This window comes from Oncorhynchus clarkii, chromosome 27 (genome assembly GCF_045791955.1).
Source record: "Oncorhynchus clarkii lewisi isolate Uvic-CL-2024 chromosome 27, UVic_Ocla_1.0, whole genome shotgun sequence".
Lineage (NCBI taxonomy): Eukaryota > Metazoa > Chordata > Actinopteri > Salmoniformes > Salmonidae > Oncorhynchus > Oncorhynchus clarkii.
This window is the reverse complement of record NC_092173.1, coordinates 25,571,047-25,584,134: the sequence shown is the minus strand read 5'-3', so window position 1 is coordinate 25,584,134 and position 13,088 is coordinate 25,571,047. Positions and strand designations below refer to the sequence as shown.

Below are 13,088 nucleotides of genomic sequence, written 5' to 3'. Positions count from 1 at the left end.
AACCACCACATTCGTCTTGGCACATTGGAGAGGCTGTCCATTCTAATAAAAAACATTCTGTCAATTTAAGTCTGAAATCAGACCTATGAATTATCTCGTCATTGATAATTGAATAACCTATTGTATGGCAAAAGTCAAGTCACTTCTGTAGCCTATATACTATATTCAAAAATGTAGTCAAAATTAGATTTTTCCACTAAAAAGAAAGAAAAAAGCAACAAAAGCATGCATTCCATCCCATTTTGTTATATCAATATAAGATTGACATGCTACTGTTTTTAAAACGAAGACCAGCTCTCTCTCGCCCACGGGGAGGATCCATGCAGGATCCGGAGAGAACGTTAAGATGCCCATATCTACCTTATCAAATGATTCTTCATGTCCATTCCCTCGCCGCAGACAATTGATAAGCGGATGATTGTGCTGTTTTTACCTCAACGGTCGTCGTCTTTCCGCCCACATACATTCACTAACATATAACCATTTCTGGGAATATTTGACAATTGGTTTCTTTAGTTCCCCATAAATAGTACAGAATGCACCGGCTTGGCTTTGAAGGGATTGCTAATGGTTACTTGCATGGCGCGCTGCTGATTGGCTTCTCCACTGCCTGACGTCACTAGCCTGTGAATAAGGCTGGCTCGTGTGCTTTCAGGAACATGCAGAGTACTAGAGACTGTACACGGAGGTGTCACACGCATCCTACCATCACTAGCATAATTTACCAAAAGAGAGCTCGAGGGGACAGCTAGCCAACAGAGCAGGAGGAAACCCACTTTTCCTTGAAATATTTTGGTGGTTAATTGTTTCGATTCTTATCGGGTGCTCAACAGTGGATAAGCGGTCATGTCAAAGAACCTTGAATTATTTATAGGCACGCGCGTCTTGTTGTGTGACAGTATTGCCCCAAACCCATTTTGTTAGATGTGCGTCTTCAGCAGTGACTGGCACACATAGCTTTTTCGGCCAATGCTTCACTTTGACGACCACGGATGCTTGCTGATAGGCTATGGTGCTCGCAGTATAACCAATCTTCAGAGGTGGCTTGATCATTTTTGCCATTTGGTTGGCTTCATTTAAGCCGATGTGTGTTGGGTGTAAAGAAGAGGATCCAAAGGACTGATTTTCGAGGCGTCAAAGGCTTTGGCACTACCTCGCCCGGGAGGACGCATCCTGGCTAACGGTCGCCATCCCGAATTGCATCCTGGCTAACGGTCGCCATCCCGAATTACATCCTGGCTAACGGTCTCCATCCTGTACTTGGATCCTATAAACCTCCATGCTGACCACTTCAGAGGAGCGAAGAAGAGGCGACCAGGCTACCCATCGACTGTTTATGTGAATACATTGATCCAGGACCTCCGAGCGAATAAGGAACCAAATACTCCAAAAACAAAACATCCAATGATCCGTGTGTGTTGTTGATTTGTTTTCTGCTCAAGTCAGAGTGTGAGTGAGACGACCACAACCTCAGGAGACTGAACAGACCACGGTTGCAGAGTGGGTGCAATTCCAAAGACGATGGTCCACTGTGCCGGGTGCGAGAGGCCTATACTGGACAGGTTTCTCCTCAATGTTCTGGACAGAGCGTGGCACGTCAAGTGCGTACAGTGCTGCGAGTGTAAATGCAATTTAACAGAGAAATGCTTTTCTCGAGAGGGGAAACTATACTGCAAAAACGACTTCTTTAGGTAAGCTTGACCGGTGGGAGCTTGCTCCCTTTCATTCGTCCTTTACTACAGGAATTCTTATTTCAGATGTACAGTCTTGGATTAACATTTGCCATGTTTCTGTTTAGTAAACAATACTATCCTAATGTTCCCAGTCAAATGCACAATTTTCCCCAAAAAGACTCATAAGGATATATTTCAAATACAAATATATATATATATAACATATAATTTATAAACACAGTTATTTGTTTAGTGTAACAAAAACAACACAGATGTGAATTTCTAACTACTGAACTAATAAACTCAAAAGTAGAGCCTATAGCTAATTTTAAAATAAATGACATACGATAATTACACCTCATTCCTTCAAATTGTACTTTAGACAACTGTTAAGACAATACTTTTCTGCCTTTTTCTATCAAAACATTTACCATTATCATTTGCTTATACAAAATGATAGGCATACTCAAGATTAAATATTTTCATTAAATGTATTATATATAGCATTTATAATTACATGAACCACTCTAAATATCAGTTTAAAAAAAGTATAATATCGTTCAAATAGATAAATAATTCCTCCAGAATTTCTAATAAGTGCTAGGTGTGAAGGTGGATTTGGAGGTGGTGCTTCGGAAGTTTTGATTAGGACAGCCAGTAATTAAAGGCATGTTAATTTGTATTCTTATGCTAAAAAGGGGACAGCAACATTAAACGCGTGTGTACTCGTCCTCTGTATGGGGTATGAAAGAAATCACACGTTGTTTATAACGGCATAGAGGTGAAGAGGAGCGGCTAGAATCAATACTTCATCAGAATAGTGTGGAGGAAGTGTGTCTCGGCCCAGTGGCAAAACTATCTGCCCAGTGGCAAAACTATCGGCCCAGTGGCAAAACTATCTGCCCAGGCTCCTGTGTTTGCACGGTTCCGGTGAGAAGGACGTGATACGTGGATTTAAATAATAAACCTTTTTTAAAAGATCAAACAAGCAGACAATGCAATCACAGACTTGCAGTCAGTGTACACCATCTCAATACACATTAGTTTATGTTACAATCAACAAACATAGGATCATTACACATTAAGGTAATAACTTGTATATTGCAATCTATATTATGGTGTATAAGTCTTTATTTTCCCAAAACCCTACGGAACATTATTGCCTAATCGTGTTCAACATTTAGGCTTGTTGTTTTGTGCAATTACATGATGTATTCTTTGGTCATAATGATCAGCTAAATTGCGGAATGGACAACACAATATATTTTTTTTTATCCAAATAGGTCTTAATAGGCTTAAAATGCAAATCTAGGCAATTATCTTATTTACACAAAAATATATTTATAATGGAACTGGTCATTTTGGATTGGGAAACGTAAGACAAGTTTTCCGTTGACAATGAATGCAGAAATATAAAATAAGGACACGGCCTATTACAGTCAACCATAATAATAAAGAACAGGACCACATATGGCTATTATGGAATCATTCTCATCGTGAAACATTGTAATTGGGAGCCAGCAGGCCTATTCATACACTTAGAAAAAAGGGTTCCAAAATGATTCTTCGGCTGTCCCACAGGAGAACCCTTTCTGGTTCCAGGTAAAACCCTTTGTGGCTCCAGGTGGAACTCTTTTGGGTTCCATGTAGAACCGTTTGTGGAAAGGGTTCTACATTGAACCCAAAACGGTTCAACCTGTAACCTAGATTGAAGAAGGGAAGGTTAAGACAACGAAGTAATTCCATACGGAAGTGTCCTGAAATAAACAAATGAATGTGACCAGCTCCATTGATAACTAGTAGCGCCGTTTCTAAATAGCAACGCTTGTCCGGTGAATTGCAAAGAGTTATGAGGTATTAGAATCATCTTGTCTTAACCTGTATATTTTGAACATAGCCTGCAACCGAAACGGTTCTACATGGAACCAAAAAGTGTTATTCAAAGGGTTATCCTATAGGGACAACCGAATAACCTTTTTAGGCTCTAGATAACACCTTTTCTTAACAGTGTTGACCAAGCTCTGACCTCTATTTAAAAAAATATGTATTTATTCACACTCTCAATATGCAATCGTTGTATATTAACATATATTGTTTGGTTTTGTGCCTAAACACATTTTAATAATCATGCATTATTCCTGTGTACCCTCGCAGGAGGTTCGGGACAAAGTGCGCGGGCTGTTCTCAGGGCATCTCGCCGAACGACTTGGTCCGGAGGGCAAGGAGCAAAGTGTTTCATCTCAACTGCTTCACCTGCATGATGTGTAACAAACAGCTGTCCACGGGAGAGGAGCTCTACATCATAGACGAAAACAAATTTGTCTGCAAAGAAGATTATCTAACCCATAGCAATGGGAAAGACACAAACCTTCTCTCAGGTAGGCCTGCCTATACGGCCAAATTGGCTTTATAATTTTGGGCGAATGGATACTAAATTGTGATGGATGTGACGTGTTCCACCCATCGTTTGATGTTGAATGATCATGCATCAATTCAATGTTTTGTTGAAGAAAATGGCCGTACTCTTGCATATATTGTAGGCCCGACGCCTAAATTATTTTATTTTATGGTAAAAACTGAAAAATGGATTTGCGCAATTGCATAGCCTATATTTTCACAAGATTGCTAGAGATTTATTTGGATTTGAGGTCTATTTCTGAGCCGAAATATCAAATTCTATTTGCATTGATGTTAATTATCGGCCTTTGGTTGTATGTCTATTGTAGACCCATAAGCCTATTGATTTTATTGTAGGCCCATTTTATGACATTTAATGAATTGGTCGCTGAAAAGTAACTGATGGACAAATAGTGTTCATAAAAATAAGTGTAATCTGCATATGTTATTATTAGGCCTATAGTGCAATAAGCCAACATAAATGTCTAAAAAGGCAAAATAGGCCTACACAAACAGGGCAATATTAATCATTCACATTCCTCATTTCATTGAACTTATAGGGTTACACATGGACTGTGTGTCTAAGCTTTTCGTGTCCTTTTTCGTTTTTACAGTAACAGCATGTAGCGATCCAAGTTTATCACCAGATTCTCAAGACCAGTTACAGGACGATGTAAAGGACACTGAAATAGCCAATTTGTCGGACAAAGAAACGGGTAGTAATGAGAACGATGGCGAAAACCTCGGCGGTAAACGACGTGGACCGCGAACCACCATCAAGGCAAAGCAACTGGAGACCCTGAAAGCGGCCTTCGCTGCCACCCCCAAACCCACAAGACACATCAGGGAGCAGCTCGCGCAGGAGACGGGGCTGAACATGAGAGTAATTCAGGTAATGGCAACGACAAATGCACTATAATGACGCAAATATAATTCCTGATACAGCTCATGTCTTATTGGAATGAGAGTGGATGAGGACGGTATATTGCAGAGGGAACGGGCGGCTGTGAGAGGAGGGCAGTTGGGAGACCCTCACCTTGTGCGCTTTCAGGGTTACGCACTTATTAAAACGTGTGATATAGCAGATTATATTTTATGGAAAGTATCTCTCTGAGCGCCTGATCAACAAAAAAATGGCGGGGGCACGTGGTTGGCAATTGTTTCTCCATGTTGGGCACGGTGTCAACAGTTCGCCACAAACAGTGAGGCTTCATCACAATCACTCCGCTCCTTTCTCATCTGCCTTCCCGCTTAAAGATGTGGTTGCCTAGAAATTGCATGGTCACATTGAATTGAACGAGCGAAAAATTGGCTGCCATCGAGGTTTATTTGGAAAGCGTAATTTATATGGGTATTTTTGATTCTTGGCGTGCAGGCTGGGTTAACACGCCAACTGGACTGAGACTGGTGAGAGCAATGGGAGACTTGGCAACGCTGTGCAATCACGTTTTGCGACCACATTTAGCCATGCTGTGAACATTTTCAGTCAAGTGTAAACGCATAAATCTGTTTCAGGAGAATTAAAAATGCCTCCTTATCCCCCAGTCTAGTCTAGGCTAAATCATTTGAAATAGGGTAAATCATTTGAAATAAGCATGCCTTATGTTGACATATAATAATAACAACAACAAACTCAATAATTATGAATAGTTTTAGTATCAATATTAGCGTTGTTGTTGTTGTTGTTGCTGTCGTTATTATTATTATTGTTGTTATTATTACCAGTGGTATTTATTTGACATGTTTAATTTGGACAAATTGCTCAACATAATTAAAAACAGTAGGCCTGGATGGCTTTTTTGTCTGGTGGCATTATTTGTGGCCTATTTTCAAGAGTTTAAAATTAAGCTACTAAAAATGAGGCTACTGAAGATGAACCCCTGATTTTAAATAGTTTAGTTGCTCTCTGTATCGTGTCACCTAAGTTAGAAAAATAAATCGTATGTGCACACAAATAAGCGCATCAACGCAGCTGAGTCTCCCATGATGGTGCTAGTGCTGCGGAGACGCAGAAAACTATTAACAAAAGATTGAACGGCATATCAAGTTTAAAAAAAATAAGGTTTATGGAGATTAATACAATGCCGAGGTTGGATATATAAGAGCGTCAGGGAAGAGCATAATTCGCACAAGGAATTCAAGGGTGGATATATAGATTACGAAATAATAACCTCGCGGAGCCGGTTAATAAATCGGTAACAACCCTCCTATTAAGAAATTAATTAGAGATTTTAAAGGTTCCCGCTGCTGCCCCCTTCACTCGGGTTAAATGGAGGGTTAAAAGATCATTACACCGAGGTTAGATCTGTGAGTCTGGAGTGACGATAATTAGTAGTAATCTTGTCCTTGCATAAGACATCACTCCATCACGTAACCACGCACCGAACCTGACCATGAGGTGCAGCGCGCGCACGGGCACAAAAAAGGCACCCAGGTTATGAGTGGCCTAGCCCTAGGTGCTGCTTTGATGTTGATCACGGATCTATAAACAAAGCAATGATATTAAAACGGTAAAGGAGTAATAATTCTAAACAAACTGACACCATACATAATGCTTATATTGTTGGAATAGATCTGATATCAAAGTTAGGCTACTTTTGATATAGGCTACCAATCTGTAATGATACTTCAACAGAAAAAGTTATTCGATCTGTAGTGAAGTAGTGTTTGTTTTTATTTTACTTTTTATTTTACAATTTCGATTCTGTACATTTACATCATGTGTGTAGTCAATGCTTTATCCTAATTAATATATTCAGATTTGTGGTCAAACGGCCATCTTTGGTGTGAGCCTCTCTTTGTCTCCAACTCTCCAGAAGTAATATGTGCACTTAAATTCTTCCAATCCATTTAATTTTCATTAACGTTGCTCTATGCTGACTTGTGTGCTCCGTAGGTATGGTTTCAGAACCGGCGGTCTAAAGAGCGACGCATGAAGCAATTGAGCGCCCTGGGCGCGAGACGGCACGCGTTCTTCCGGAGCCCGAGGAGAATGAGAACGCTAGTGGACCGGCTGGAACCCGGGGAATTAATTCCAAACGGTCCTTTCTCTTACTACGGAGGTAAGACGAGTGATGACACGGCTTGCGTGTCCCAGCGAGTTTATTGGTTTCACATGTTTTTCTGAAATGTCGAATAATTGTACGTGTCCATCAAGTGCTGTTTCCGTTTGTCGCGCTGCCCCAGGACGCCTTTGATGACTATCATGGCTTATCAGTTGAGCACAACAGACATCATTGGAATATGACCTGCACGGAGAGGAGTGCTTTTAAATGTTTCGGTATGGATGGACATTATCTAGAGATGGATTAGTTAGGATGCTGTGCCAAATCTTCACGTGTTAAAAAAAGTGATTTACAATGGGAGATAATTAACCATTACGCACGATTATACATGTGCCAAAACACCACAAAAAGGTCTGAAGTGATTCTAAATTGAGTTTGTTAAATTACAATGTTTAAATAACGTGTCTCTTTAAGTATTGTCTCAAATTATAAACTCCAATCATCTGACCCATGTGTCCAAACTAGAAAATAAAAATAAATCAAATAGTGCCAATGAAAAGAACAGTTACAGTAGTATGGAGAATCAATCTTCATATGGTGTCCATGTAAGCCAAACAGCGCGCAATAACAATTAATACAAGATGCCTGAATGAGTCCTTAAATATGAATGAATAATCACTAGTACACTATTAATATTGTTCTCTGTATGTCAGGTATATTACGTCAACATTCAAACTGTATTAAGAGGGGAAGATGCTCATTACCAAATCCCCGCGGCCTTCTCTGGGATCCCTGTCTGGAACGGGTCTGTTAATAAGTAATACATCCATTTAATTTAGGTCAATGAGTTAGTTCGAGAGGGCTCCAAGCCATAGCGTTATCTCACTGACCGAATTTTCTTTACTTTTTCCCTGACAAGATGACATTCACATGCAAGAACGGTGCATTTGTAGGCCTACTCTTTCCCTAGGAAGTACTTGAACATTTGGTTGTGACATGCATTTTGCGTTTCTTTGAGGAATATTTAGAATGTTGATGCTTGGAGAGGGTATTTGCATTTGAGAAATAAACTCACGTTAAATTGTGAAGAATTTAGAAAAATGATTAATATACAAAGTCAATTGAATATGTTTATCTTCTTTTCAAAGGATACTGTTTTTGGGCAGTTCACAGATTTTTTACCTTGGGGATTGAACTAGCAACATTTCAATGTCCTCTGAATGTAATAATGTAGAATTCTCTTGATTGTAGTGTGCATCCTTATTTCAATTTTCCTATCATGTTTTGTGGATATCAATAGTGTATGGTGGACTCTGGTCCTTTGTGGTGTACAGTGGGCCTAATAGTATTCTGCAGAAATAAAGAAATGGATCTCTGATTAATCTCTGATTAAATGGTCCCCATTTTAATTAATTATGCTGCTGCGTTGTTCTCCCCACCCAATTGCAGTTTTGATTTAAGTGTAACATGCTTTGACTAATGTGCCTCGGCGAGGGGTTCTCCTGATGCAACTTCAGGCTATGTATATTCAATGAATTCCTGAATATTTCTGAGATAATTTGTTCCCAGTCTAACCCTGATTTTTTTGTCGATCTGCAGATTATCAGAGCGAGTACTACGGTCCAGGAGGGAACTACGACTTCTTTCCTCAGGGGCCTCCATCGTCGCAGGCACAGACCCCCATAGACCTCCCCTTCGTGCCCTCCTCAGGCCCCACAGGCACCCCTCTAGGTGGTATGGACCATCCCCTGCCCGGGCACCACCCCTCCAGTGAGGTGCAGCGCTATTCTGACATCATGTCCCACCACCCTGGGGACTCACCCAGCCCGGAGCCAGGCATCCCGGGGCCCATGCACAGCATCTCCTCTGAGGTGTACGGCCCCAGCCCACCCTTTACCTCACTATCCCTCAATGGCAGCGGATACGGCAACCACCTGTCCCATGCACCCTCGGAAATGAATGAGGGCACCGTCTGGTAGCTCTAAAGAACAGACTGTACCATCAAGAGATTCAATAGGGGAGGACAGGAGAGTGGGCATGGGTATGGGCAGGGGTAGGGACACCAGTCAAATCATTTTTTGTCAATCATATTTAATTATTTCATTTCCCCATATGATATTTTTTGCAGGGAAAAAAAATATGGCGAAAAACAAAACGTGGACAATGTGGTTGTAAACATTTACCTTGGTATTGTGTTGATGTTTCGATTGCTTCTTTCTCTAAACCCGAATAAAAAGATTGTCACACATAAAATACTGAGTGTGACTGTTGACCCTGTGGGCCCTTGGCTGCCCCAGGCCCCTGCTCTCCATGGCTGTGACCCTTCCTGACTCCTGTCAGTGGCCTAGCACAGCGACGCCCCTCCAAACACACGCCACTGGGAAAACAACTATTCTGAAAACAAGTAATATGTCCCACATCCACAAAAACATCATTAGCTACTGTCAAAGACTCAACAGCTTTACAGAAAAAGAAGGAAGGGTGGTTGGTCTGAACGCTAACCTGCGCCGCTGGCATTAGAAGAAGGCTGAAAGGCGTCAGACTCTATTTATGGCACTAGACGTGTCCCTTGTATTTATTCAAAAGCTCCTCAGACCTCTTTGCCTCTCAAGGCTCTGCCATATTGACACTTAAACAACCTTTTTGACACTAAATATATTTCTGAAGGCCAGGGGAAATACATTTTTTTCGCTCCATCTGGACAGTTTCCTTTTTTTGGTTAAAAAATCCAACCACCAAATCTGAAGAAGTTGGCCTTCAAAAGGAAAACAAAAGGCAAAGTTATATTTAAATTGAACAGAACTTGAAATGTTGCTAAATGAAGTCTACCTTCTAAAAATCGTTTAATGGGGGTCTGAAAGGGACTAGAACAGTCAACTGTTTACGTAATATATTTAATTCAGGAGTTAAAAGTGTCAAACCATGTTTTAGAATCTCTTGATCCAGATAAAATGTTCCAAGCAACTAACCAAACTTTTGTATTGATTTTATTTATATTGTATGAAGACAAACACGTTTGCTGGGGTTGTGGTTCACTGTGCTAGTTTGTACAAGATGTTGTTTACAAAAACAAAAAAACATAAAAAAAACACACAAGTAGACAGTTACCAAATAAAAAATAGCACAAATACTGTAAAAGTGCTTTGCACCATCATCTGCAGAACGTGTTGAGTTAAAAAATGCTGAGGAGTCATTTACTTCTTCATTTTGTAGTCTGCTGAAAAACATTCATAAAGTTGTTAATATAACATACTTAGACAGGTTTTATTTTTGTGTCTTCAAAGGAAATCCAAACGATTAAATTAATTGTCGAATATGCAGCTAGCGGCTGCTACTTTCTTTAAATATCAAACCCTCATGGTATGTCTGTTATTGTTCTAATAAACCTAAGCTTATGTGACCTCCAGTGCATATTAGACCATTCACTGTATAAATACAACATGTTGAAAACAATTGTGAGTTTTTAATAAAACTAGAAAATATACAATATGAATGATAACACATTTTCTTTGGACAGATCATCTCTTACCTTAGCTGCATTTTATATATTTAATATTTAAAAATGATAAAACTTACGTGTGGGTTATTTCTCTTATATGTTCTTTTCAATTTAGTATGAGGGAACTGTTTATGTGTCTCTTTACTGAAGTCAATTGAACAGGTTTAGGATAATAAACGATTCAGTATAGTATTTACTAAATGCAAGCAGTTTGATCTGATTTGCACATCCCATACAGTGAATGGAAATCCCACATCCCACACACACACACACACACACACACACACACACACACACACACACACACACACACACACACACACACACACACATGCATACACACACACATATACACAGTAATAACCACATAACAACTGGATGCCGTGCTGACTAGCACTGTAATCATACCATAACAGTAATGCCATGCAATGTGTTGCTATATATGGCGGTGCTCGTCACACACCAATCAGAAGGGACATTTTCTCCAGTATCACAGCAGAGCATGGAACATTGTGCTTGCAATTTTGTGTCTCTCTCTGTTTATAAGAACAATTCATATATGCATTACTGCAGAGATTCGAATAACAAGGAAATCCTGCTGCCTTGAGTTATCCCAGTAATAGAAATGGTTGACAACGTTACAGCAGCCAACACAACGGGAACTTCTTCAGTAATTCCACAGAATTCATTGATAAATTATGCTGAAATCATTTCTTTTCCCACAGTCCTGCCAATGGTTTTGACCTCTTGGAAATTATTCAATTTCTTGGGGTCATGGAAGAACTGTGATGATGAAGAAACTATGAATCTGGGTCTCTTGCAGTTTTAGTAATCCTACCTCATAGGAAGGGATACCTGGTCAGTTGCACAACTGAATGCATTAAACTGAAATGCGTCTTCCCAATTTTTACCCAACCCCTCTGAATCAGAGAGGTGCAGGGGGCTGCTTTAATCAACATCCACAGCACACGGGAAGCAGTTGTTGTTGGGGGTTAACTGCCTTGCTGAATGGAGATTTTTCCACCTTGACCGGCTCAGGGATTCGAACCAGTGACCTTTCAGTTACTGGCCCAACACTAGGCTACCTGCTATTATAGGGGGCTTCTAATCCTTATGTAGACCACATACAAACAAACAAACAAACAAACATAAGCAAACAGACATCAACAAACAATAAACAAAGTGAAACAAAATAACTTAAAACATGTACTGGAAGTGAAACATTCTCATACTTCTGATTTATTTCAGTGTATAAAACATCAATTCAAACAATAAACAAAGTGAAACAAAATAACTTAAAACATGTACTGGAAGTGAAACATTCTCATACTTCTGATTTATTTCAGTGTATAAAACATAATGACCAAAGGAATGAAATGCATTGAAATGATCTGGTGTTAAAATGATTCATAGGTGCGGGTGGCGTGGCGGTGGGTATAGGATTGTGGGATGTATCCAGGGGAAGAGGCCTTTATCTATGACAGCCTGGACCTTAGCGGGATCCATCTTAATGCCTTCAGCGGAAATAACAGAACCGAGAAATGTGACGGAGGAGGCATGAAAAGTGCACTTCTCAGCCTTCACAAAAAGACAATTCTCTAAAAGGCGCTGGAGGACACGTCGAACGTGCTGAACATGAATCTGGAGTGACGGTGAAAAAATCAGGATATCGTCAAGGTAAACGAAAACAAAGATGTTCAGCATGTCTCTCAGGACATCATTGACTAATGCCTGAAAGACAGCTGGAGCGTTAGCGAGGCCGAAAGGAAGAACCCGGTATTCAAAGTGCCCTAACGGAGTGTTAAACGCCGTCTTCCACTCTTCCCCCTCCCTGATGCGCACGAGATGGTAAGCGTTACGAAGGTCCAACTTAGTGAAAAACCTGGCTCCCTGCAGGATCTCGAAGGCTGAGGACATAAGAGGAAGCGGATAACGATTCTTCACTGTTATGTCATTCAGCCCTCGATAATCTATGCAGGGGCGCAGGGACCCGTCCTTCTTCTTAACAAAAAAAAACCCCGCTCCGGCGGGAGAGGAGGAGGGGACTATGGTACCGGCGGCAAGAGCTACAGACAAATAATCTTCGAGAGCCTTACGTTCGGGAGCCGACAGAGAGTATAATCTACCCCGGGGGGGAGTGGTTCCCGGAAGGAGATCAATACTACAATCATACGACCGGTGTGGAGGAAGAGAGGTGGCCCTGGACCGACTGAACACCGTGCGCAGATCGTGATATTCCTCCGGCACCCCTGTCAAATCACCAGGCTCCTCCTGTGAAGAAGAGACAGAGGAAACAGGAGGGATAGCAGACATTAAACATTTCACATGACAAGAGACGTTCCAGGAGAGGATAGAATTACTAGACCAATTAATAGAAGGATTATGACAAACTAGCCAGGGATGGCCCAAAACAACAGGTGTAAAAGGTGAACGAAAAATTAAAAAAGAAATGGTTTCGCTATGATTACCAGAGACAGTGAGGGTTAAAGGTAGCGTCTCACGCTGAATCCTGGG

General features: G+C 40.7%; 1 protein-coding gene across 1 annotated transcript; it reads left to right on the top strand.

Moving 5' to 3' along the window:
* The first annotated feature begins 1,316 nt into the window (after nucleotides 1-1,316).
* Nucleotides 1,317-10,523, top strand: LOC139385860 (LIM/homeobox protein Lhx1-like). The gene is made up of 5 exons (XM_071131132.1): nucleotides 1,317-1,691; nucleotides 3,828-4,051; nucleotides 4,685-4,962; nucleotides 6,967-7,132; nucleotides 8,675-10,523. Exons 1-5 carry the CDS (start codon nucleotides 1,522-1,524, stop codon nucleotides 9,052-9,054), a joined length of 1,218 nt encoding a protein of 405 aa, XP_070987233.1. The 5' UTR covers nucleotides 1,317-1,521; the 3' UTR covers nucleotides 9,055-10,523.
* Nucleotides 10,524-13,088: the final 2,565 nt, after the last annotated feature.